Raw genomic sequence first — 27,629 nt, forward strand, 5'->3', positions numbered from 1 at the left:
CAATTGTTAACGGTCCAATGTGCATGGGGGACTTCAGTATAAGTTCACAATGTACACATGAGGTATTAAAAAGTTTACAATTATACAAAACGTTCGTATGTTGCATGCTTTCCCCCCAAAAGGAGTAAGTAAAAATGGGGTAGTGAAACTCACCTCGAATGCGGTTCAAATTGAAAGTCAACTTCCTAAGTCAAGTTGTTCTAGTGTCTAAATCATACAAGCACTAAAAGTATTGGCTAAGTGATTCCTAAAATCCTTATTATCCAAACAATTCCTTTGTTTATTTGAAGTTTGACCAAAGTTTCACTTTCTTTTGACTTTGACCAAAGTTTGACTTTTGTTGACTTTAACCAAAGTTTGACTTTTCGTTTGACTTTTGACCAAAGGGTCCAAGTTGTTGACCGTTGACTAAACAGTCCAAGTCTCGATAACCGAAGACTAAAAATGTTGACCTTTGATCAAAAATGTTGACCAACGGCCCGTTGATGACTTTTGACTAATTCGTTAGACTTAGAATGTTTACATTATGTTCCTAATCACAACTTTAACAACCAACCAAGTAATGTGCACTTAGCCACTTTTCATGCAATACTATGACTAAGTCCAACTCCTATTACTTTCAACATTTCACAAGTAAGACTAGCCACTTAATCAAATAGTTCCAAGTTGACTCACAAAGTCAAAATTCAAATTAGCATAGTTAATAGATTACAATTTACAACTATTTTTACTAATCAATATATTGATCATCTATAACCAAATTTCAATCATCCAAAACTGATTTTTCTCAACAACCAAAACTTGAAACTAAATTACCAAATAATTCACACATATTCCCACAAGTATTAGGTACAGCATATATTTTTCTCATAATTTTATAATTCACCAAAACATGCAGATTATTCACACACTACAACATCTTAATTTTCATCTCTATTTTGACACAGCAGTACACAAATATTTGTCAAAAATTCTCTATTTGTCCAATTGATGCAAGACCAATTGGATTAGATTCTTATTTCAATTTACACATTCCAAAAGTGGAATCATATCCATATCTATTTTCAACATCAAGTTATGCAATTTATAACACAACTCAGAAACTTTACCTCTAAATCAGATTTGCTACCCGATTTTATAAATTAATAAAAAGTATTCAAACAAAGTCCAAAAATTAATATTCTTAACTTTCTGAAAACTAGATTCAAAGTACTTGCTCATAGAATCAAAAATCGACCAGAAACACAAACGTATCATCAATTTATTCACCATACAATCCAAGACACAAATTCTGCCAGCAAGCAGATTCAAACCACAATTCACAAAAGTCATGATCTCTACATCTTTATGACTCTATATCATCAAAGATCATTATTACACAATCAAATTTCATGTCTTTCTATTATACATTTGATTCCATAAGAAAAGTAAAAAAAATAATTATATTTATAAAAGATTCAAACTTCTAGACTAAAACTCATACAAATTCATTTTGACTCATCAAACTTTGATCATCCCCTTTTATGATCCAAATCATTTGGATACAAGGTTCATATGTATACAATAAAACACAAATACCTACCCTCTTGATTGATCCAAATGTTTACTCCCCTTTCTTCCCAATAATCACCAAACCTTTTGTGTATGAAAATGAGATTGAAAGAGAGTGTTTGGAAAACAAAGTGAGAGTGTGGGTGTGTGTGTGTGGTTCACGGCCAAGGAAGAGAGAAAAGGGAAAGAGAAAGGCTTTGGAAATCCAATGGTTCATAACCTCTCTTGTATTAATAAACCTTTTTTTGAATTTAATGAAATAATACTTTAGGTTAATTTTTCTTAATCCATATGTGACATGTTACTTATTTTATAAAACATATTCTATGTATTATAATCTAAGATTCTATATAAATAACCAATATATAAATAACCAACATGTAACATGACATACCATGTAACTTGTTTATTCACCTAGCTTACTTACAAATCACATAGTCATGTAACAACTATAGTATAACATATTGATCACATAACACATTATACTTATCATATACAGTACATGCTACATAACACTTTATTATAACATGCATGACGAGTTAATTATTCTAGTTATAATTATTCACTTATTCTAGTTTAAGTCATCAATAACACATTAACTTAAATGTACGCATACATGACACTACATGTATAAAAGTTCGTTAACACAGTTAACAGAACTAACTGAGTTTACCGACACAGTCAACAAGATTTAACTGTGTTTAGTTAACGGAGTTAACCTGAAATTTGGCAGTTGTCACACCGTATCTTTTACGCATCAGTGCTGATCGGCTTATTAGGAGGTGTGTAAATGTTAAGGAGGGATGGCAAATTCTGAGCGACAGGAGGTCACCATGGTGCGATTTCGACGGCGAAGAAGGTGTTTGATTCTGGATTCTATTGGCCATCGATTTTCAAAGATTGTCATTTGTTCGTTAAAAGCTGTGACCGATGCCAACGTGTCGGTAATATCTCATCCCGGAATGAGATGCCCAAAAATGCGATTCAGGTATGCGAGGTTTTTGATATTTGGGGTATTGATTTTATGGGCCCGTTCACGTCGTCTAGAGGGAACAAGTACATACTTGTGGCTGTTGATTACGTCTCCAAGTGGGTAGAGGCTAGAGCCTTGTCCATTAACGACGCCCAAGTTGTAGTGAGATTTTTGTGGAATCTTTTCTCTTGTTTTGGAGTCCCGAAAGCCTTGATCAGTGATCGAGGTACTCACTTCTGAAATGCACAGATGGATAAGGCGTTGCAGCGCTATGGGGTCACCCATCGGCTTGCGACCGCCTACCACCCACAGACTAGTGGGCAGGTGGAAGTGAGTAATCGGGGAATCAAATGTATTCTCGAGAAAACGGTTGGTTCGAATCGTCGGGATTGGTCCGACAAATTAGATAACGCTTTGTGGGCCTTCCGTACAGCCTACAAGACTCCGACTGGTTCCACACCATTTCGGATGATTTACGGGAAGGCATGTCATCTTCCTGTTGAGTTGGAGCACCGTGCTTCATGGGCCCTTCAGAGGGTTAATCTTGATTTATCCGCCGCAGAGGGCGCTCGGTTCCATCAGTTGTATGAGTTAGAGGAGCTCCGAGATCACGCATATTCTCAGTCGTTTAAGTATAAGGAGTGGACTAAGGAACTGCATGATAGAAAGTTGAAGGGCAATAAGCAGTTCAAGTGTGGGGATAAGGTCTTATTGTATAACTCCCGGTTGAAGTTATTCCCGCGAAAGTTGAAATCACGATGGCCGGGACCGTTCACGGTCACTGAGGTATTCCCGTATGGCACTATTGAGATACAAGATCAGAGCGGGAACTTTAAGGTGAACGGTCATAGGTTGAAACACAACATAGGCGAGCCAGTTGCAAATCAGACAGTCGAGGTATTCTACCTTGACTCATTCACCGAGGCGTAGACGTGTTGGATGCATCACTCGGGAGACATCCCGAGTTGTAGAGTGTGTATTATGATTTTATTTATTATATGTTTTTATTTTTGTTAGTTTATAAAAAAATTAAAAATAAAAAAAAATAAAAAGTCAATAAAAATCAAAAAAATAAAAAAAAATACAAAAACACAAAAATATGTTTATTTCTTATGTTTCTGCTTTCTATTTTGTACACTGCTACATGCGAGCGAGTTTGAGTTATTGTAGGTATGATTATGCGCATGGTAGCTCTGATGGCGTTTTGGAATTGGTTCTCCCGAAGTTGCGGCCGCGAATGAAATGCTATACGGTCGCTCGATTGATACACAACTGATGAAGAATCTGCATATAAACCAGGGGAGTAACCCGTTCTCTATTTTACTTTTTGCTATTTTAATTTTTAATTTTATTTTTAAGTTTTAATTTTATTTTATGTCTTTTTCTTATTCTCATCGAGGACGATTTCGTTCTAAGTGTGGGGATGAGATTTTATTTTACTTAGTTGTAGGTAAAAAAAAATTAAAATTAAAAAAATATAAAAAGTTTTAAAGAAAAATGTCCCTTGAAAATTGTTTTTTTCTATGTTAAGCGGGAAATGACATTATTACCAATGTGCTAACGAACTCTCTGAACTTTTGAATAATATATAATATAATAAAAAAGGGATGGTTTGCAAATCTGATTTGGGATGTGTCGGTAGGCCCAACTAGCTTTGATAGTCCTCTTTAGCAGTTTTTATATATATAATAATTTGAAAACGGTGAAACCGAATTTCGATGCTTAGGGAGGATTACCATAATCTGAAAAATTTGAGATGGTTATACATAGATGCACTCAAACCAGCACACACCACATGTCCATCTTTTTACGAGCTTAGAAATACTTATATATTTTAGGGTGATATAAAAGATTGAAAAGAGAGAGAGAGAGAGAGAGAGAGAGAGAGAGAGAGAGAGAGAGAGAGAGAAAAGTATGTTTTGAAAGTTATGTGTGTTGGGTGCGGATTTTTATCCTCGGAATTGAACATAACTTGAGGATGTTGACTTAAGCTGTTATTCTGAGGAAGGTACGTTGACTAATTCAATTGTCCTATATTATCTAATTGTTTTGCAGATAAGAGCACGTGTTAAATATGTTTATAAGAACGTGGATTGCAACGGAATACTGCTTGAACTTCGTCAACAAACAACGTGGGCAGCAACGGCTTGTTAAAGACTTAGTCTAGGGTTTCCGGAATAATCGGGATATCAGTTGTAAATCTCTTATTATATATTGAGCTGATAATATCGATAGGTCACACACAACTCACTTGTTAGCTACTAGTCCTCATTGTATCACTTAGTTCACGATCACTTATCAGCTCCAACCTTTGTAATCACCGGTTTCGTTATTAATAATATTGACGGTGATATTTTTCACCGTCCGGGGGTTTTTTGTGCCGGAGATCATAATAATCAAGCGTAATTCGACCAAAAGTTAAGCTCATAATCTTTAACCGAAGATATTCGACTAAAGATTACGTTGTAAACTCTTGACCGAAACGAAGATTATCATAATCAAGAGCTTTTTCCCTCGTAATTATATCTTTGTGTTAGATATCACAATCATTAAGCACTTCACCTCACGCACGAATTTGATTAAAAGTTGCTTTGTCAATTTTTAACCGAAACAATTTGGCGCCCACCGTGTGGCAAACGGTGCTTTGATCATTATTCACTCTCAAATTAAACCTTACTCTCAATATCCACAACATGTCTTCCCAACCAAAGATTATTTCTTCTTCTGCCGCAGCCTTAGATTCCTCCAGGAAAGCTTCCATGCCTCCTCCTCCTTCTGTTGCTGTTATTCCGAAGAAACCTAGTAACATTCAGAAGAAAACTGCTACTCCAGTATTTTCGGGATCTAGACCATCCCCCCAGGATCCCGTTATGGTATCTAATAATGAACTTCTGTCTATTTATAAGCGATTACAGGAGCAGATGGATCGCCATAACAAGACCAACCAATTTCTGGTGAAGGAACTGGAGGATTTCAAGAAAGCCAAGAAGCCGGCGGAAGAATTCACACCACTAATCCCGAGATCTCTGGATTTCACTCCTCCAGGATCCTCAGGATTGGTGCATACAGAGCTGACCACGGCGTACAACCCTGGACCCCCATCTTTCCAGCATTTGGGGTCTGCGGGATTGCACTTATCTGGGTCTCAAGGATACCCGTATGCGTCCTCTGCTGGGCCTTTTCAACATGCAGGATCCTCAGGATTGTCACAGCCGGGAGGACCCTCCGGATTGTTCTAACAGTCTGGATCCTCCGGATTGTTCCAGCAGTCAGGATCCTCAGGATTGTTTCAACAATCCGGATCTTCAGGATTGTTCCATCAGGCTGGTCCTTATCAGCAGGCGGTATCTTCAGGATTAGCTCAAGCTCAGCTGCCCTCAGGATCCTCTGATGTGCACCAGGAAGACTTTATCCCGATGCATGCTAACACTCCGAATGCTCCGCTTACCTACCCTGGAAATACTATGTTTAGGAATATGAGCTACAACGCCCAGACCGCTCCTCAGAATGTTAATCAGGGTAACTCTTTCAATAATATTCCCTTTAACGCTAACCAAGGATTTTTGCAGGATGCAGGTATAAGTTCGAGTTTAGCTCAAGAATTGTAGAAGCTTAAGAACATGATATCGAATGTCCCTGGCATAATCCGTCCCATAGCTGAAGTTCCCACTGATAGTCACTAGATATCCCGGTTTGTGCCATCAATTAACGACGTACAGATCCCAAAACAGTTTCAAACCCCAAATATGAAACTATATAATGGCTCAACGGATCCCGAGGAACACGTCGCACAATATAGAGAACGTATGGAGGTCAATCTAATTCCTATGGAAATCAAATAGGCATGTCTTTACAAAGGGTTTGGGTCCACCTTGACCGGAGCAGCCATGAAATGGCTACTGAGTATTCCTCCTAACACCATCAATTCTTTTTTCTCATTTAGTTAACATGTTTAATAACCAGTTTTCTTGCAGTAGAACTTTTGAGAAAATGACAGGTGATCTTTATAAGGTTACCCAGAATGCTGGGGAATCCTTGAGAGATTTTATTACCAGGTTTAGTAAGGAGTCGCTGGAAATTCCAAACCTAAACCCAGCTTCAACAGTGGAAGCACTCAAGTTGGGGTTAGAAAAAGGCTCCTCTTTCTATGATGATCTCGTTATGACTCCTTGCAGGTCATTAGACGAAGCAAGAAGCAGAGCTCTAAGATTTATCAGGCTAGAAGACGACAAGAAAAACTCTAAGGTCGATATCCCGAAATATGATCAGACGAACAGGACATTCGAATCCCCGGGAAAATCATATAGAGCAAAGCCTTACTACAAGCCTGATAACCCCAAGATTAATGCAGTAGATGAGGAAAATGATAAAGAATATCCTAAAATCTCTGAATATTGTTTTTCTTTTGATATTGGTGGATTAATGTGTGTCATGCAGGATTTAGGTGAGAAAGCCAGGTGGCCAAGGAAAGTGGAGAGACCAGGAGCATGGAAAGACAAATCAAAATGGTGTGCCTTCCACGAAGACTTTGGACACTTGACTGATGATTGCATTGCTCTCAGAAGAGAAATTAGCTATCTTCTCAGCAAAGGCCACTTGAAAGAATTACTTGGCAGGAAAAAGAGAAGAGAGCAGAAGCCTGAGAATGTTCCTGAGAAGCCAACTCCTCCACCAACGGATGCAAAAACAATCTTGTTCATATCCGGAGGATCCGACATCTGTGGGACCTCTTATTCTGCTGCAAAAAGAAATGATGATCAGAGGAAGTAAAAAGTGGCTGACAGACCAACAAAGACGTCCGTTCTCACTCAAACAAAGACTATGACCGATGAAAGTGATAGAGTCAACATCCAGGATCCCCACCATGATAGTTTGGTAATAACATTATATGTAGCTAACCATTATGTGCGCAGGATCCTAGTAGATGGTGGAAGCTCTGTCAACATTATTCAATTAGATGTGCTGAGAAAGATGAATATTCCTAAGGATGAGAAAGATGAATGTAGGTCTATATTGATGATATGGTGGTGAAGTCCAAGAAAGTTGAAGATCACCATCAAGCTCTCAACACAGCATTTGATATCCTCGACAAATACAACAAGAAGCTGAATCCTTCGAAATGCCATATCGGAGTGAAGGCTGGCAAATTCTTGGGATACATGGTCACCAAAAGGGGGATAGAGGCGAGTCCAGAACAGATACAAGCTATCTAAATCTGAAATCCCCAGAATCAGTCAAGGATGTTCAAAGGCTGGCCGGCAGAATAGCTCTCAACAGATTCATATCCAAATCCTCAGAAAAATGCAAAGAATTTTATGATATCCAGAAGAAAAACAAAAGGTTCGAGTGGACCAGTAAGCATGAGGAAGCTTTAGCATCCTTAAAAGCTTATCTTTCTTCTGCTCCTCTACTGGTAAAACCCGAGGAAGGTGAATCTCTATCTCTATATCTTGTTGTATCAAATAATGCTTTAAGTGCAGTTTTGGCTAAGGATTTCGAAGGTCAGCAACACCCCATATATTATGTAAGTAAAAGTCTTTTGGATGCTGAAACCAGGTATTCTTATCTTGAGAAATTAATTTTAGCCCTTATTATGGCATCTACTAAACTTAGACATTATTTTGAAACTCACCCTATATGTGTTAAAACTAACTATCCTATTAAGTCTGTTTTAAGAAAACCAGAAATGTCAGGTAGAATGGCAAAATGGGTGGTAAAGCTAAGTGCATATGATATAACATATGAATCTAGGACTGCTATCAAATCCTAGGCATTAGCAGATTTTGTGGCTGATTTCACCAGTGAGCTTAAAGAAAAGGCAGACTTGGAAGTCCAACAACTTGAAGAAACATAAGATAAGTGGACTCTATACACTGATGGTGCTTCAAATGTTAGAGGAACAGGTCTCGGGATTCTGTTGAAATCACTACAGGGGGACATTAAACCTCAATCCATATCCTGTGGATTTCAAGCCACAAATAATGAGGCAGAATATGAAGCTTTGATAGCTGGATTACAACTAGCAATCGACATGAAAATCAGATTTATTCAAGTACATGTTGATTCATTATTATTAACTAATCATTTTAATGGTTCATATACTGTTAGAGGAGAAAGACTAATGAAATACCTAGAGCTAGTAAAAAAACTATCAAAGTGTTTCGAAATATTTGATATTTCGAAGGTACCTAGGGAAGAGAATGCTGAAGCAGACGCCCTGGCATATTTAGCTTCATCCTTCAGGATACCAGAAGGTGTCAAGATCCCTATCGTACACATCCTGAGCCCAGCAATAGAAGAGCAAGGTGTCAATGAAATATCAAAAGATGATGAAGATGTGGGAATCAAGAATCCTGAGGATAATGAAGATTTTTGGATTATCCCAATCAGGAAATATATTCAGGATGGAGTTATCCCCAAGGATGAAAACTCAAGAGCTTTTCGCACAAAGGTAATCCCATATACTATAATGAATGACATATTATACAGAAAATCTCTTGCAGGTCCATATCTTAGGTGCTTGGAGAAGGCAGAAGCTCAAGAAGTTCTTCAAGATATCCATGATGGGGATTGTGAAAACCACACTGGGGGCAGAGCACTATTCACCAAAATCCTGAGGACGGGGTATTTCTGGCCAACGATGAAGAGGGACACTATGAATTATTCTAAAAAATGTGATACATGCCAGAGACATAGCAACATTTTGCACCAGCCAGCAGAACCATTATATCCTATTATATCCCCTTGGCCTTTTATGAAGTGGGGAATGGATATTGTTGGGAAATTACCAAGATCTCTTGGAGGAAAAGTTTTTATGTTGGCTATGACAGATTATTTCTCGAAGTGGATCGAGGCAGAAGCCTTTGTTCAAGTAAGAGAAAAAGAAGTTATCTCATTCATCAAGCGCAATATCCTGACCATATTTGGGATTCCGGCAGAGATAGTATGTGACAATGGGTTGCAATTCATCGGCAAGAGAACAACTAACTTCTGGGCCAGTTGGGGAATCAAGATGATCACATCAACACCTGTCAATCCTCAAGCTAATGGACAGGCCGAATCGAGCAACAAAATCATCATCAATAACCTGAAGAAAAAGTTGGGGTCCAAGAAAGGAAAGTGGGCCGAGGAACTACCTTTCGTTCTTTGGGCAGATAGAACCACTTCAAAGAATGCTACTGGTCAGACTCCTTTCTCTTTAGTATTTGGAGCTGAAGCAGTTATCCCCACAGAAATGGTTATCCCAACGGCCAGAGTCACTCATCAAAATCCCGAAGATAACACTCGAAGTCTACTCGAAGATCTAGATGCGGTAGAAGAACTCCGGGATTTGGCAAAGATCAGAATGGCTTCTTACCAACATAAGATAGCAAAGTTATACAACAAGAATATCAGAGTTCGAAGGTTTCAAGAAGGGGATTTGGTTCTCCGAAAAGCTTTTCAAAATACTACCAATCCTACGGATGGGAAGCTCGCACCAAAGTGGGAAGGTCCTTACCTGATCGATTCGGAAGCAAGAAAGGGGGCATACAAGTTGTCTACTTTGGATGGTGACTTGCTACCAAGGGCTTGGAATGCTATACATCTCAAAAAATATTTCATGTAAGATTTCTATCCCGAGGAAATCTGTTATACTAAACAGTCAAGGTATGTACTCAAACCTATACTTTTATTTGTTTTTTAATATTATTATTTTTCAAACATGGTACTGACTTAAGCATCGGAGGGTGTTAGCAAGGCTAACACCCACCCCTCACTTAGAGTTGACTGTTTTGTAGATATGAGGGATTCTCATATGGAAAAAAGTTAACAAGGCCTTCGTCGCCAGTTTCTGAGGGCCCTGTCGCCAGCTTATTCCTAAGGTATGAGAGGTTTTCACCTCTTCTAAAGTTAAAGGGATCTTCATCTCTTCTTAAGATCGCCTGTAGAGCACGTTTATTCAGCCTTAGTTTGAGAAGCGGGGCCAGCACATGAAATATAGTGACTTGTTACCTTGTTATCCTCGGCTATTGGTTTGGATCTTGAGGTTTAAGGGATCTTCGTCTCTTCTTAAGACGCCTGTAACGCATGATTTATTCGGCCTTAGTTTAAGAGGCGGGGCCAGCACATGAAATATAGTGACTTGTTACCTCGTTATCCTCGGCTATTGGTTTGAATAACAAGTTTATGGTAGACGTACCATAATCTAAGGTTAAAGAGATTTACATCTCTTCTAAAGGGCCTAGTCATCAGTCCATTCTTAAGGTTTAAGAGATTTACATCTCTTCTAAAAGGCCTAGTCGCAAGTTCGTTTCTAATGGTTTAAGAGATTTTTCATCTCTTCTCAAAGGCCTTGTCGCCAGTTTATCTAGGCCTTGTCGCCAGAATTTCTAAAAATATTTTCAGGATAATGCTAATGTCACAATTCTATTGTTGTATCCTCAGGATTAGGAGAATATTCTAAAAAGTGATCTTATTGCAAGGATAATACGGTCTGGACAATTTCCAGATTAATCGATACACGGTTCTGGTATGATTTACTATTTGCAAGAATTTTATCTTTTATATTATTTAAAGTTTATGACTTAATATTGGTTCGCTGGTAAAACTTAAACTGTTACTAAGAGATTTTTCATGAAACTTAGATTTTTCTAAAAACGGAAAAAATGAAAGCATGCCAATATAAGTCATAAAAAGTTGTACTAATATTATAATGCAGAAAAAGATAGTCCGGGTTTCACTCAAAACGGAGTCCATCCACCCGAACTATCATAATTGTTCTAAATGCAGAAAGTAAAAAACGGTTTGGGTTTCGTCCTGAAACCAGGATCCCTCCACCCAAACCATTATCCTGAGCCTACTACCTTGTCCTTACATAATCAAAATAAAAATTATTCAAAACAATCATTGAAAACACATAAAAACAACCTGGAAACCAGGTTCAAACCTTTCCGCCTTCAGCATCGTCACCTTCCTTCTTCTCCAAATCCGTCGCCTCTCCAGCCTTAATCTCCTTCACATTCTCACTAGCTCCAACATCCTTGACCACTCCAGAAGTCCCAGCCGTCTCATCCTCTTCAAGCTTCTCCCCCCTTAGCATCTTGAGCTTTTTCTTCCAAGCTGTAGAATTCCAGGAGTCCATCACATGACCTTTTTCTTGCACTTCCTCAGATATTTTGATCATCGACTCCAAGATACTGACAGCTGCACACTTCTTGGCCTCTTCGAGAAACTCGGCCTTCTCCGACTCAAATGAGGCTTTGAGATCTGAAATCTCTTTATCCTTCTTTTTGAGCAGCTTGTCCTTTGTGTCAACAGCTTGTAGGAGGTCGGCGAGCTTGGCTTCAGCCTCTCTCTTAGACATTTCAACATCCTGGGATATCTGACGGTAATTTTCGGCTTTCAGTTATCCCCAAATTAACATTAGTTTTTCTGCATATTACTATTTTTTAGGATAAAACGAGAATACTTACTGTTCTGAGGAAGTTAGCAAGAGCTTGAAGTTTCTCTACAGCATCAGTGGTGGCCATATCAGCAAAGGCATCGGTCTCAGCTGAAGTGGTAGCTTTTCTCTTCTTTTGTGTAGCGCTTTTCTGGCGAGTTGTCGGGATTCTCACCGATGGAGAAAGTGTCTTGGAATGTTCTTGCTTCACCACAGGCCTATCCTCAATGAAATCATCCAAATTAACTAAGCTAAAAGATTTTGGCTTCGGCATCCCTAAACAACGATTTATCTAGTTATTTTCAAGATAACAAAATTCCTAGAAAATCTAATATCCCAAAATACTTACCAGAAGTCATGCTCTCAGCGGGTTTTGCAGCAATCACGCTTGTTTCTCCTGTTTCTTCCTCTAACCAAAACTCCCTTTCCTCTGCTGGAATCTTGAACTATTCCTTAAGCCTTTTCTTCGTGTCCTTCCTAAGCTTTATCAAGTCCTCAAACACCACTGTCAAGAAACAAACCATATCAAAATAAATCATTTTCAAAAAGAAGCTTTATCCTACAGATCTCCTACCCTTATGAACTCATTTGGTAGGCAAGCTCATCCCATCAGGAATAGAATCCCGGCGGACGAAAAAGAAGTGTTTTTTCCTATCAGGGTCGCTACCAGACACCTTGGGAACCATGTAAAGACGGTTGGACTTGGATTGAAGGCAATAGCGAAAGGATCCATGGGTTCGAAGGTTATAATTTGCGGCAATCTCAGGCACACCTATGGATAGTCCACGGGTTTTGTTCAAACGATCTATCGTTGCCAAAACCCTCCACACCATTGGCATGACTTGTGAATACGAGAATCCGGTCACATCAAAGAACTCTTGTACGAGCGGGGAAAACAGATATGAAAGGCCAATCGAAAAGGGGTAATAGAAAAAGCAGGTCCAGGTTTTAGAATAAAAATCGGCCTTGACTTTGGGATCGTATGGCCTAATGACGGTTTCGGCAGGTAGTAAACCCGATTCTTTCAGAAACCTAATATCTAAATCTTTAAAAAGACATTGGTCTTCGTCGGTCGTCGGAATGAGACCTTGGTCGACGACATCATCTGAGGTTGCGAAGGAAAAAGGATTGGGCGCCCGAGGGGTTCTCTTTCTCATTATCATTTGGTTGGAAGGAAAATTTCAAGAAAATAAATAAGACAAAGAAGAAGGACTGGCCTGGCTTTGAATCGATGGAAGAAATATTGATTTGAGATTTGGAAATGGTTTAATTATAACCTGGAAGGGCGGTTATGGGCTTTCCTCGATCCGCGTACACGTCCTTTCAGTTGACAGAAGATATTTTACTTTTCAAAATTTGAAATTTTTACAGCTGTCCCGCCTTATCTGTAAAAATTGGGGGCAATTGTTGGGTGCGGATTTTTATCCTCAGAATTGAGCATAACTTGAGGATGTTGACTTAAGCTGTTATTCTGAGGAAGGTACGTTGACTAATTCAATTGTCCTATATTATCTAATTGTTTTGCAGATAAGAGAACGTGTTAAATATGTTTATAAGAACGTGAATTGCAACGGAATACTGCTTGAACTTCGTCAACAAACAACGTGGGCAGCAACGGCTTGTTAAAGACTTAGTCTAGGGTTTCCGGAATAATCGGGATATCAGTTGTAAATCTCTTATTATATATTGAGCTGATAATTTCGATAGGTCACACACAACTCACTTGTTAGCTACTAGTACTCATTGTATCACTTAGTTCACGATCACTTATCAGCTCCAACCTTTGTAATCACCGATTTCGTTATTAATAATATTGACGGTGATAGTTTTCACCGTCCGGGGGGTTTTTGAGCCGGAGATCATAATAATCAAGCGTAATTCGACCAAAATTTAAGCTCATAATCTTTAACCGAAGATATTCGACTAAAGATTACGTTGTAAACTCTTGACCGAAACAAAGATTATCATAATCAAGGGATTTTTCCCTAGTAATCATATCTTTGTGTTCGATATCACAATCATTAAGCACTTCACCTCACGCACTAATTTGATCAAAAGTTTCTTTGTCAATTTTTGACCGAAACAATGTGTATTCTCAAAAGTCAAGAAAAGCAAATGCTTGTGAAGAAAGTTATGTATTGTAAAATGCCAAAGAAGCATTCTTTAAAGTTAGTAAAAGAGGCCAAAGATGCACATACTAGACGGGACTTAGAGTTTGTGTGTTACCTTGGGGATGGTGACTCTGAGGATACACTGTTGGGGCTCGAAGGTACTTAGTCAATAAATATGAGATTAGGAATTTATAGGACAAAGTCCAATAATATTTAAGGATAGCTCGTACGCCCCCACATGACCATTCATCCATCCAAATTTCACCGAATGCATCTAATTAGTACCATCAACGAGTCCTTGGCTTATGGTGATTTGTCGAACCAGTTTGCTTCAACTCTAGTTTTTCTAGCTATCTTTGTCTGAGATGGGGTAGGTGTAGCCTTGAATTTTAGACATAAAACGTTTAATGCAAAGGGGGGGGGGCTTAATTGGATGGTGGCTGGGTTTAAGTGGACAACAATATCGGCAATCGCGGTCAATATGTCGAGCTGTTTTTTGTGCTTTGATAATGATAATAATTTGGGAGTTTGTTGTTTTTCACTTGGTTATGATCCTGTGTAGATTTCTTTTTCAGGGACGAAAAAAGTCTTAAGTGTGGGGATGTTTGATGTGTTGGAAAACACACTTATTTTCCGTACCTTTTTTATCATCTTTTAATGGCTTAAGTATATAATAAATAATGATTTTAACTCGTTTTAACTTGATCTTACAAAGTTTATTATTTTGTGTATGTTACGAGTTTTAAAAGAGAAAAGGTTTGAGTTTTGGAAGACATAAGAGGCTGTATGATTAAATTAACAAGACCAAAGCTCAAGGCCCGACCCAATTCCACAAGAAGAAAGCCTTTCATGTATTATATATAATATTTTATAAGCTAAAAAAACACTAATACACAATATAGGCCGATCGAAAAAAATCAGTTTTGTGGAGTTTTGTATTGTGGTCGGCTAGATTTTGGGTTTTTAGGAAAAATTAATTATTGTGTGGCTGGGAATTGTTCACACATAAAGCAGCTCAGAAATATAATCAAGAAAAGAGGAATAAATAAAGTCTTAAAAACCCTTTGATTGTTCCGATCGGACAGTCTCACCAAAGTAAAAAAAAAGTGATTATTCAAGTTTCTTGTGGCCAAGGGAAAAAGAAGAGAAGCAAAGGGAGATCGTAGGACAGCATCTCGGGGTTGTTTCTCATCATAAATCTCATCCATAATCCATAGTATAACACTCATACACTTTGTTTTCTTGTTCAAGATTCATACTCTTTGGATTTTGCTCTTTAAAGTTATTTGTTTTACAAATGAGTTGAAGATTGAATTGTGTGTGTTCATAGGTGATTGTTGGATAATTTTGATTACGTTATTGGTGATTAATATGATGTTTAAATTGAGTATTTTCTGTTGTCCAAAAATCATCTTAAGCTAAACTTGTTAGTTCTACTTAGGTTTGATGAATATTGTTAGGTTTTAGTGAGTTTTATGGATTGTTTGATTATCATGACTTGATTTGTTAATGAAAAGTTTGGTTTAACATTGAATTAGGTTGTGTTTATTGGCTGTGTTTTTATTAATTATACTCATATACCTCTTGCTTTGATTGATTGAATTGGTTTTGATTGATTTTAGCTTGTTTGAACTCTTTACTTTGTGTTTAGAGATTGTTTGCGGGGTGATCAACCATAGGGTTTAGTGGGTGTATTAATTGATTGAATTCAGCGGGTGAACACCTTCTTAGAGACCAAGAGGTGATAGGAAGTAGGGTCGTCTCATAGCTTTTATTTGTTAGGATTAGGATCGCGCGAGAGCGGGTTCGGTTCTTGTCGAGTTTGGGTATGTGAGCGACTAGTTGATCTAGTTTAAGTTAAACTAAATTGTTCCTCTATCCTTAGTTGCGTAGTATTCGTCTCCATTAGGGTAGTGTGTCGGTGAGTCCGAGAGGAAAGTCGGCATTAGAACACTTTAGCAATTCGTTACCCGGTTTGTTCTTAAAATCAACTAAGTGTAAGTTAGAGTTTGTTAGTGAGACCAAGAGGTGATCTAGATTTCTTGAGTGAACCTTAGTTGTGTCATCCTTAGGAACCAGTGTCGTGAGATTGTTCAATCCATTAGCTTTATACCTTCAATATGATTGTTACCTAAGTAGACGTTTTCTCCAATTGCAGTTAAGTTTCTAAATTTCGTTAAGTGTTTCATTAAGTTAAGTTAAGTTTAGTTAATTAATTTAGTTAAAGTAAGTTAGTTTCAGTAGTTAATTATTAAAAATCATTTAAATATTCTTAGGTGAGTCTTGGTTAGGGTTAAGTATTAAAAACATTTTCACGTATCCCTTTTTTCGATACTCGAACTTCCTTAGTTCTATACTATTAGTGATCGGTACATTTGCCGGTTTTGTGTGGTTTCTTTAGGAGTCTTGTTTTATAAATTTAAATCTTAGTTGTGAGTTACTTAGAAAGAGTATCATTAGACACACATCAATGTTTCATTGTAGGTGCGAGCATGGTTTAGTTATGTTCAGTTTTGTGCCATAACCGTCACCGATACATTTTGTTAAAGCATTTCAAAAACCATAGGTTTTGGTTAATTCAGTTTTAGTTAAAGTAGTACACATCGTAGTTGGTTCACGGTTAATAACTGAATATTTTATTTTCAACTACCCTTTCCAGTCGGATTTCTTAACGGTCGGGCACCTGGGGATCCCAACGTCGGGTAAATGATTTGTCATTTGGCATTTTTGACCGGTGATTGTTGATTTGTTGACGTCGTGAATCCATGAATTTTGCATATTCTTGGTAAAATGAATATGCTGCTTCATGAATTGACTTAAATTTTTACAATTAAAATGTAATATCTTTTATATAAATTTATATTTTTTGTTTCAGAGTGTAACTTTGAAGTATTAATATGTGAAAGAATAAAAAATAAATATAAAAATTCAGGTCAAATGGGCCGTTTTCGAGTCTACCTACGAATATGAGTGTTGTATTCGAGCTCGCTTAACACAATATTTAGGTTCGGATTGTGCTCAACTTCAGGTTTGTCTCTAATTTTCGAGTTCGAGTAGATTTGTTCATGCACTATGTAACCTCTGTGTAGATGGTAGATCAACTATACATATTGTTTCTATTGTTAACCCACAATTTTCGATTTAGCCACAAAGTCAAAAAGAGCGTCTTGGTCAAACCTTACCATGTGGTAAACATCTTTTTTGCAGAGTGAATAAGATTTTATGGCATGTTGTAGTCAAGAGTTCGAAGACTAGATACATGAGAGTTGAATTATAAACAAATCTGAATAGCAACGATAACTTAATAAATGTACTCACACCACATTAGTTACTAAGAATCAACTTTTTGAATTGCAACAACAATTATTAAGATAATATACATTTGGTTTGTTTCATTATGTTTTTCAGTTTGAGCTGCTTTGTCAACATGTCATGATAATAGGGCAAAACTTTTTAATATCATCATGGGCGATTTAAGATAATTTCAATGCATAAGAGGTACCCCGACCCTTTATCAAAATGCGATGTTTTGAGTGGCTTGATTTATGTTATTTAGGTTCATCAATTATATACGCCCTGCTTGCGGTGCACACATATAATGTATATATGTGTGAACCCTCGGGTGGGCAAAAGTGAAACTGCACTAATTTTGACGTTATTTTACTAATCTTGTGAAAATAACGTTAAAAGTGGCGGAAGGTTAATCATGCATCATGTGGTGGCGTTGATAGCTGAAAGACAAGGGTACATGCACCAATCGGTCGATGTCCCGATGGTTGATGATATGTGTCTTATGTCCAAGGCTTGATGCAAAACTACTATCGAGCCAGGGGTCTCACCCGAAGCAGCCTCTCTATCCATATGGGGTAGAGGTAAATCTGTCTACATCTTACCCTCCTCATACCCTACCATAGTTTTGCTATTAGTGGGATATACTAAGTACGATGATGATGATGATGATGATGATGATGATGATGATGAGGTTCATCAATTATATACGATGCACCAGCATTGTAGCGACTTCAATAACTACCATTAATGTTATTGGCCCGAAGGCTGAACCGTCACTAGACTACATACAACTTGTGGTTGAAACTCCCAACAAGAAAGGAAGCAACATGAGCTGGAAAATGCCCGACAGAAGATGCGGGCTAATGCTCACTAAATGTGATTATTCTACTAAGAATTTTAATGCTTTTTCTATAATACATTTTTGCAGGTTTTGAATTTATCTAATTGGATAATAATACATGCCTACAACAAATGAAGTTCTTCCATTGAATCTCAATGAATAGCTTTAATTTCTTCTGTGAAAAATTATAACTTAGTTAATTACTTTGTTTTTAGTTATGTATTGAGGTTGTCGTAGGAATGTATGTTATCTTTTTATTTTTTAAGTTATGTAGACGATGTAACTGTCGAAGCATGAAATGAATCTGACCAGATCCATGATGATGTTTCCACGGATTTTCGAGATGAACGAACCACGTCTTGATCTTCTTCTCCGGTTGCTTGAGACCTGCAATGGTTTTTCGGGGGTGTGGAGGTGACTGCTAAGAAATCTCAAAGATCTCTTGTTTACAGACACAAAAAAGTGGTGGTAGCTCTTATTGAGCATGACCCCTTAATAAGGAGGTGGAGACCTCCTTATATAGAGAGCCTCATGGCCACCATCATGGTACCCTAATGGGCCTAGCCCAGTTAGGGTTACCTCTACAAAACTCCCACAGCCCAATAACATTGTATTAGTCCATATAATAAAATAAGCCAATATAATAAATTTAGGGTCGTAAAACCGGGTTTAGTACCATACCCCTACAAGCCCCCCAAGTCCAGCGTTGCTCCTGGGCGCGCAAGCGTCTAGGTGGAGCGCTGGACTTTATGAGGTGTGTTAGGCCATGAGGCGGTTTTTTCCCTTTTCTTCGGCCTTGTCTTTATTGTCTTTTGAGTTTTGGGAGGTTTTCTTCATGATGGTGACATGTTGTGGTCTTTATGATAATGATGGTGCCCTGGCATGAATAAGATATAGCACGCATCATAACAATAGTGGCGCGAGACCTGATAAAAGGTAGAGCGCGCATCTCGATAATAATGTAACATAACTTGCGCGCGAGGCAGCTTACGAGTTATGAGAATAATAAAGCCTGCGCGCGAGGCGACTTACGGATCTATGAGAATAATAAAGCCTGCGCGCGTGGCGACTTACGAGCTATAAGAATAATAAAGCCTGCGCGTTAGGCGACTTACGAGCTATAAGAATAATAAAGCCTGCGCGCGAGGCGACTTACGAGCTATAAGAATAATAAAGCCTGCGCGCGTGGCGACTTACGAGCTATAAGAATAAAGCCTGCGCGCGTGGCGACTTACGAGCTATAAGAATAAAGCCTGCGCGCGTGGCGACTTACGAGCTATAAGAATAATAAAGCCTGCGCGCGTGGCGACTTACGAGCTATAAGAATAATAAAGCTTGCGCGAGTTGCGGCTTATGAGCTATAATAATAATAAAGCCTGTGCGCGAGACGACTTACGAGCTATAAGAATAATGAAGCTTGCGCGCGAGGCGACTTATGAGCTATAAGAGTAATGAAGCTTGCGCGAGTTGCGGCTTACGAGCTATAAGAGTAATGAAGCTTGCGCGAGTTGCGGCTTACGAGCTATAATAATAATGATAATGACTGGCCCACAAGGGCCTCTTCTACGCAGGATGACTATCCCAGCTTGTCTTCAAAATAATAATGGAGGCACAAACGGCCATAGTAATAATGTTATGGGTGCTTGCGCGACTCGTAGCCGAACATTGGTGCGTGGCCGTTTGGGATATTGTTAGGCTCCCGCCCTAAGAGTCGGATGTCTTCCATCGCGATAATGCAGTGGTGGTATACCACGATAGTCCCCTAGTTCATTGCTGCTAAATGAGGTTGTCCTTATCCTGATTTGGGATTAGACTATTCTCATTTGCTGTGTCGCTTGCGCATAGGCTTTGGCTTTGTGTTATGCGCCACGCGCAGATGTTGCATGCGCGTGCGCGTAGACTTTATGTCCCGCGCCACGCGCAGATGTTGCATGCGCGTGCGCGTAGACTTTATGTCATGCGCCATGCGCAGATGTTGCGTGCGCGTGCGCGTAGACTGTGTGTCATGCGCAGATGTTTCATGCGCTTGCGCATAGGCTTTGGTTTTGTCATGCGCCACGCGCAGATGTCGCATGCGCATGCGCGTAGACTTTATGTCCCGCGCCACGCGCATATGTTGCATGCGCGTGCGCGTAGACTTTGTGTCATGCGCCATGCGCAGATGTTGCGTGCACTGATGTGACGTGTGAGCATGTGATGCGTAAGCACATGTAATATGCGTGAGCATATGTGATGCGTGAGCATATGTGGTGCATGAGCATGTGATATGCGACTGCGCTCAAGCATCATGGTGGTGCGCATGTTGAACGGCGCGGAGCCGCGTTAGGTCTTGTATTCGACGCAAAGCCGTATGGGTTTATGAGGATTCCCAACCTTTAAGTTTGGCGCTTGGCCTGATGGGTTTATGAGGATTCCCAACCTTTAAGTTTGGCGCGTGGCCTGATGGGTTTATGAGGATTCCCGACCTTTAAGTATGCGCGTAGCCATATGGGATATTATGAGGATTCCCAACCTTTAAGTATGGCGTGTAGCCATATGGGATATTATGAGGATTCCCAACCTTTAAGTATGGCGTGTAGCCATATGGGATATTATGAGGATTCCCAACCTTTAAGTATGGCGCGTAGCCTTATGGGATATTATGAGGATTCCCAACCTTTAAGTATGGCGCGTAGCCATATGGGATATTATGAGGATTCCCAACCTTTAAGTTTGGCGCGTAGCCATATGGGATATTATGAGTATTCCCAACCTTTAAGTATGGCGCGTAGCCATATGGGATATTATGAGGATTCCCAACCTTTAAGTTTGGCGCGTAGCCATATGGGATATTATGAGGATTCCCAACCTTTAAGTTTGGCGCGTGGCCTGATGCGTGCATGCACGGCGATGGAGTGGTGACTCGCGAGCGCGCGTGCATGGCGGAGGTCTCTTGCGCAAAACCCACATGGTGGTTTCCGCTGTGGTTCCCACGGGCGCTCACGCATGTCAGCGGAAGTCTGGTAATTTTTGGATCTGATATTTAAGAGTTAGATCTGCAATTTTAAACCTAAAATCCAGGTTTGTAATCTAGATCTAGATCTGTAAATCAGATCTAGATAGATCTGAAGCTTGGAGCGGATTTAAAACCATCACAGATCCGGAGACTTGATCATTCGAATCAGGCAGTTTCTTTTTGCACAGATCTGGAAGCCTCCTTTAAATCTATGGATCTTTTTGAGCTTTAATAGAACAAGCCTTGAAGCCTTTTTCTGTAAACTTCCAGATCTGGGTTTTTCCTGGGAGAGATCTGACAGCCGAGAGGAAGATCGAAGGGTAGTTCGTTGCTGTCCCACAGATGGCGCCAATGTCGAAGCATGAAATGAATCTGACCTGATCCATGACGATGTTTCCACGGATTTTCGAGATGAACGAACCACGTCTTGATCTTCTTCTCCGGTTGCTTGAGACCTGCAATGGTTTTTCGGGGGTGTGGAGGTGACTGCTAAGAAATCTCAAAGATCTCTTGTTTACAGACACAAAAAAGTGGTGGTGGCTCTTATTGAGCATGACCCCCTTAATAAGGAGGTGGAGACCTCCTTATATAGAGAGCCTCATGGCCACCATCATGGTACCCTAATAGGCCTAGCCCAGTTAGGGTTACCTCCACAAAACCCTCACAGCCCAATAACATTGTATTAGTCCATATAATAAAATAAGCCAATATAATAAATTTAGGGTCGTAAAACCGGGTTTAGTACCATACCCCTACAATAATAAAAAAGATGAAACACTGCAATTCTCTAGGACTATTGAGTTACTTTTATTATAAATTTGACCTTAATACAAGAAACACCGTAAGTCACGAAAGAAGCTTAACACCGTTCGCCATATTTTAACTAAACCTTAGAGTTATTCCATCGGGGAAGCTCGTGCAAATAGGCCAAAAGCAGGATTAATCACCGTAAACCCTCCATCAAGTACCAGATTATGCCCGCTCATGTATCTCGCCTCATCACTCGCTAGAAATAGAGCAGCTTCCGCAACATCATCTTCACGAAGAGCTACCCCTTTGAGGTTTGAATAAACTTTTGAGTATTTTTCAGGATGATCATTAATCAAATTAGTGGTTAATGGTGAAGGGATAAAATGAGGCGATAAGCAATTAACGCGAATCCCATATTGGCCAAGTTCGGCTGCAGTGTTCTTAGTAAGCCCCACAATCGCATGCTTTGAACTCGAATAAGCATGAGAAATAATCCCTCCTATGCTACCGGAAATACTTCCCATCATAATGATGTTGCCACTACGAGCTGGAATCATGGCTCGAGCTGCATGCTTGGTTCCTAAGAACACACCGGTTACATTTACCTTCATTACTTGCTCAAAAGTTGCTTGTTCATTATCAAGAATATTGGGGTTTACTTCATCTACAATGGCTGCATTATTGATCATTATGTCCAACTTACTGTATTTGGCAAGTGTCATATTGATGGCTTTTTCAACATCTGATTCAATAGTCACGTCACAGTGGACAAATGTAGCGTTGTCAAGACCAATATCTTCACATACAGATTGACCTAAGTCATCTTGGATATCCCCAATGACGACTTTGGCTCCATGTTTCACGAATAGTCTTGCGGTTTTTTCTCCGATCCCCTGAGCTCCACCAGTAATAAATGCTACTTTCATCGTCAACCTGTAACTTTTTTTCGTCAAATATACTTGTCTATAAATATGAGTATGTTATCTTGTGTACCCTTATACCGAGAGAATATTGTTCTTTTTGGTCTAGTTAGAAAATTTGTAGCTGTTATAAAAGCTCAAATATTTTATACAACAAGCATCTAAAATCTAAATAAGATGACAAGATGTCAGGACATGAAATACGTGCTTCTAGTTAGTATGTATACACACTACTAGAAAAAGAGATGTTTTTCTACAACTAAATTTGTGGAAAATTGTTGGAAAATCCAGTTTCTAACAATTTTCCAACAAAAAGTTACGTTGGAAAAACATATGTCTGAAAATCGTTATCAACCGTTTTCCAACAACTTTTCTTACAAAATTGCTACAAAAACATGTGGTTTTAAACTTCCTTCAACTTTCCTACAAAAATTATTTTAACTTAATATAATGTTTATTAGATAATGTTGTAGCAAAGTTGGAGCTTATTTTTTTTTTTGTTGGAAATCTGTTGAAACTAATTGTAGTAAGAAATTTGTAGGAAAGTTTTATGGGAAAATGACTTGTTTTCTAGTACTTACAATCTGTATAAAGTTTCCAGGTAGCGTGTACGTCGTTCTGACATTTTTTGTAGGTCTATAACACCCAAAATGTAAAGGTGATAAATATATTAGTGGAATGAATTTGTAAATTTATTGTCACTTGTTATACAAAGTCTCTTAAACATGCAAAGCTTAGTCCTGAATTCAAGTCTCACAGTATAGAAATTGGCCTTTAATTTGAAAAAATATTAGTGGAATGAATTTGAGGTTTCACCCAAAATTTAGAACTTTCATGTATTAATCGGTGAACAAAATGGTTCCTATGTCACCCTTCATCAATCTGTACATAAAGCAACTATATATTTTATTCAATGAAATATAGGGTTACCTGGGGAGAACTTCAGCAATACTTCCCATGTCTTTGGTTGATAACTAACTTGATGATATTAACTTGAAAAGAAACAAATCTTTGTATGATAAACCAAGAAATGTGATTCCTTTATATAGAAGGGTGAATGGCAAAGGTCTTTAACTATTATCAGTAATTTATCGTTTTAAATTGACCTGATAAAATCGCATACGTTCATTCTAACATGATGCAAACGTCACATCATTTTTTAACCAACCCAGTTTTGATTTTCAAGTTGATGAATTTTTTAATTCACAGATTTTTCGGTCCAATTATTCCAGTTGAGTTTTTTAAATGACTAACTGGTGGCGAGTATACCAAACTGCCGTTCACATTGAAGATTCCATTTCTTTTTAAATGACTAACTGGTGGCGAGTATACCAAACTGCTGTTCATATTGAAGATTCCATTTCAATTACCATAGATCTACTCAAGTGTCTTGGTCCTGTTTTTGTTTGTTATATGGCATATTGTCAAGGCTGTCTCAAAGAGGCAGTAACGGTAGAAATTTTGATACGACTTTTCATTTAATGATAACACAACCCCATGTTGTGTATTTTGCTTAAGTTGTTGGAGCAACAAAAGTTATTTATAGAGTATTGTAGTAAGCCAACCTTTTCCAAGCTGGATATTGTCGCCCATATATTTTGTGTAACCCATCGTGTATCAACATTACGTATGTTACAACGAAAAAATTGTGTAGTTATATATTGTAGTCTCACGTATCCATTCCCCTAAATTTCACGCCACTTCCTCATGAATTTATCTTGAATCGGGATCTGTTGGCTCAACTTTATCCCAGTTTTGCCGAGGGAGCAACCCCATTTTTCACCTTGCATTGGTCAAAATATGGGGACTTTCTTACTTTTCGTGGAGGATTAGACCCTGTAACTGGAGGTCTATGGCTAACCGATACTGCACACCATCATTTAGCTATTGCAATTCTTTTTCTGATAGTGGGTCACATGTATAGGACCAACTGGGGCATTGGTCATGGTCTAAAAGATATTTTAGAAGCTCATAAAGGTTCATTTACGGGCCAGGGCCATAAAGGCCTATATGAGATCCTAACAACGTCATGGTATGCTCAACTATCTCTTAACCTGGCTATGTTAGGCTCTTTAACCATTGTTGTAGCTCACCATATGTATGTCATGCCCCCTTATCCATATCTAGCTACTGACTATGGTACACAACTGTCATTGTTCACACATCGTATGTGGATTGGTGGATTTCTCATAGTTGGTGATGCTGCGCATGCAGCCATTTTTATGGTAAGAGACTGATTCAACTACTCAATACAACGATCTATTAGATCGTGTTCTTAGGCATCGCGATGCAATCATATCACATCTCAACTGAGCGTGTATATTTCTAGGCTATCACAGTTTTGGTTTGTATATTCATAATGATATCATGAATACACATGTTTCGTATTCTAAATTGACACTATATTATATTAAATCTTGTAGAAACATTACAAGAAATATGAGCTTTAGCGACGACTTTTGTCGTCGCTAAAGACCCCAAAAATCTTGTAGCGGCGACATGTCGTCGCAATTGGGTCAGGGTTAATCCTTTTCCGGTTAACTCCGGCAAGGAAATAGCGGTGGCCAGATCGTCGCTAAAACAAAAATGGTCGCCGCTAAAGGTCACTGACCCGTATAAAAAAATTGCATTTCCGACATTCAATATTTTCCAAATTTCCTATAAATATAGCAAATATGCAAACTTTTGGAAACACATAAAAGTACATAAAAGTCAATACCGAGCTTTACAAAATCATGTTGAAGAAATCAAACTAGAAACAAAATGTTGAAGCACGTTATGACTTTTTGGGACCCTTATTAACAAAATGTTAAAGAAATCAATTTTAAAACAGAACACCGAGCATTCATATATTTTGAGTCGCCTTGAGTCTGCACACCAACTTCTGTGTAGCAAGTGCTTTAGCCTCAAGAGAAGGCTCCCACAGTATTGTGGTTTCTTCAACTAATCCAATCACCATATACGGGTCCATGTTTGATGCGGGATGCCTTTCTTCCAAGTAACCTAATTATTTTTAACATCCTACTTATGATAAAAATAAATAAAAGAAATTTTGTTTATTTAATAACGTGTCGTTATTCAGATAAATGAAATATTTGAGTGTGGGCTTAAACATTAAAAGATGGAATAAGAGATGGTGCATGGGCTTAAGGGTATATAAATTCCTTAAACCTCCCTAAAACCATAAACTCTTATTCTTATCATCTAGCCATCATAACACACTCAAAAATACACACAAACACCTCCTATATCCCGAACCAAGATCCGAGGGAAAATACCCGAGCTGGTGGGTGTTGGAGCATCGTTACGAGCAAAACCTAGATCAACACTAGATCGCGTTTGTAAACCGATTCGTTTAAAAGCGCGTTTCATGACGTAACACTTGTTCGGCTCGTTTAGTACCCCTAGATCTGCACAAATGATAAATACGAATCAAAAGCAATGATTCTCGTTGAAAGTCGTTAACATCTGATGTGTTAATTAATCAAATGTTAAGCCGTATGTATATATCAATCAAACGAAACATTTAAACACGATGTTTGGATGATTAGGGTTGGTAGGCGCTATGTATACGAACCTATTGATACCAAATGTGTGTTGTTTCATCGTGATTTGAAGACTAATTGAAAATCTGGAGTCTGTTGACTGTTATTGTTCTTCTCAATTTTGAGTTTGATGACTGGAGTCAAAGATTGGATAATTCCAAATATCCATTCGTTATGATAAGCGAATGGCTGATCATTCGTTAAGTAGTCATAGCGAATAGATGCATTGGTAAAGAATAAGCCTTCCATTCGTCCTATAGGAGTCGCGAATGATCTTACACATTCGTTATCAATTCACTCTTCATGATGAGACAACGAATCAACCTATTCGTTATAGATATACTCATGTGCCCCTTTAACGAATTAACCACCCATTCATCTCAATGAAAGCACGAATGGTCATAGGTGGTGTTTGTTTTTCCCAAAAGAGCTTCCTGGCTTCTTCTGTCTGCGCCGCGCAGACCACGTCTCAATGAAAACGTCTGTGCGCCTACTTCCTGGTGCAGACATTGTCCAACCACTTATGACATCTTCTAAAACCTCTTCTAACACATTCTCATCAGATTTCTCTCAAACCCTGCTCTCCTCTCTCAAACCCACCACCTCCACCACCATACCAGCCCCTCCACCAACATACCAGCCGCACCTCCACCACCATACCAGCCTCCGCCGCCACCACCATACCATGCGCCGCCACCCTACCCTACGCCGCCACCGCCATACCCTCCGTAGTCGCCATACATGTCGCCGTCTCCTCCACCCACTACAGCGGTCGCCGTTTCCTCCACCCACCACAGCCGTTGCCGTCTCCTGCACCCACCACGACCGACTTCACAGTTCACATAGGTAGTGTTGTTGTTCTTGAAGTCTATCATGAATTGCCATGTGGGTTTTGTTTCTTTTTTCACCATTGTAAAAGGTTTAGATTTATAAATGTGTTATTGTTTGATTATTGTTAAAGTTTGTAGTATTTTGTTAATTGTTATAGTTTTTTGTTCATTTCATTAGATTGTAATTGGTTTGTAAAAAGTTTAGGTTTGATGAATTATTGTTTTTAGTTTGTAGTTGAAAAAGTTCATAGAAACTTTAGGTTTAATGAATATTGTAATTAGTTTGTAGTTGAAAAAAGTTTGTAGTTTTTTGTTAATTGTTATAGTTATTTGTTAATTTCGTTAGATTGTTAATTGGTTGTATTCATTTGATAGAAGGTGTTCTATAGGTTTTAAATACT

The 27,629-nt window shown here is 38.7% G+C and overlaps 1 protein-coding gene across 1 annotated transcript; it reads right to left on the reverse strand.

The window, feature by feature from the left end:
* Window positions 1-22,020: 22,020 nt before the first annotated feature.
* Window positions 22,021-23,871, reverse strand: LOC143567021 (secoisolariciresinol dehydrogenase-like). Its single transcript, XM_077053551.1, has 2 exons — window positions 23,784-23,871; window positions 22,021-22,866 (listed from the first exon to the last, which is right to left on the reverse strand). Exons 1-2 carry the CDS (start codon window positions 23,810-23,812, stop codon window positions 22,080-22,082), a joined length of 816 nt encoding a protein of 271 aa, XP_076909666.1. The 5' UTR covers window positions 23,813-23,871; the 3' UTR covers window positions 22,021-22,079.
* Window positions 23,872-27,629: the final 3,758 nt, after the last annotated feature.

Source organism: Bidens hawaiensis, unplaced genomic scaffold (genome assembly GCF_021521415.1).
Source record: "Bidens hawaiensis isolate Kalapana, Puna unplaced genomic scaffold, B.hawaiensis_p1.1 tig00023199_1, whole genome shotgun sequence".
Taxonomy (NCBI): Eukaryota; Viridiplantae; Streptophyta; class Magnoliopsida; order Asterales; family Asteraceae; genus Bidens; species Bidens hawaiensis.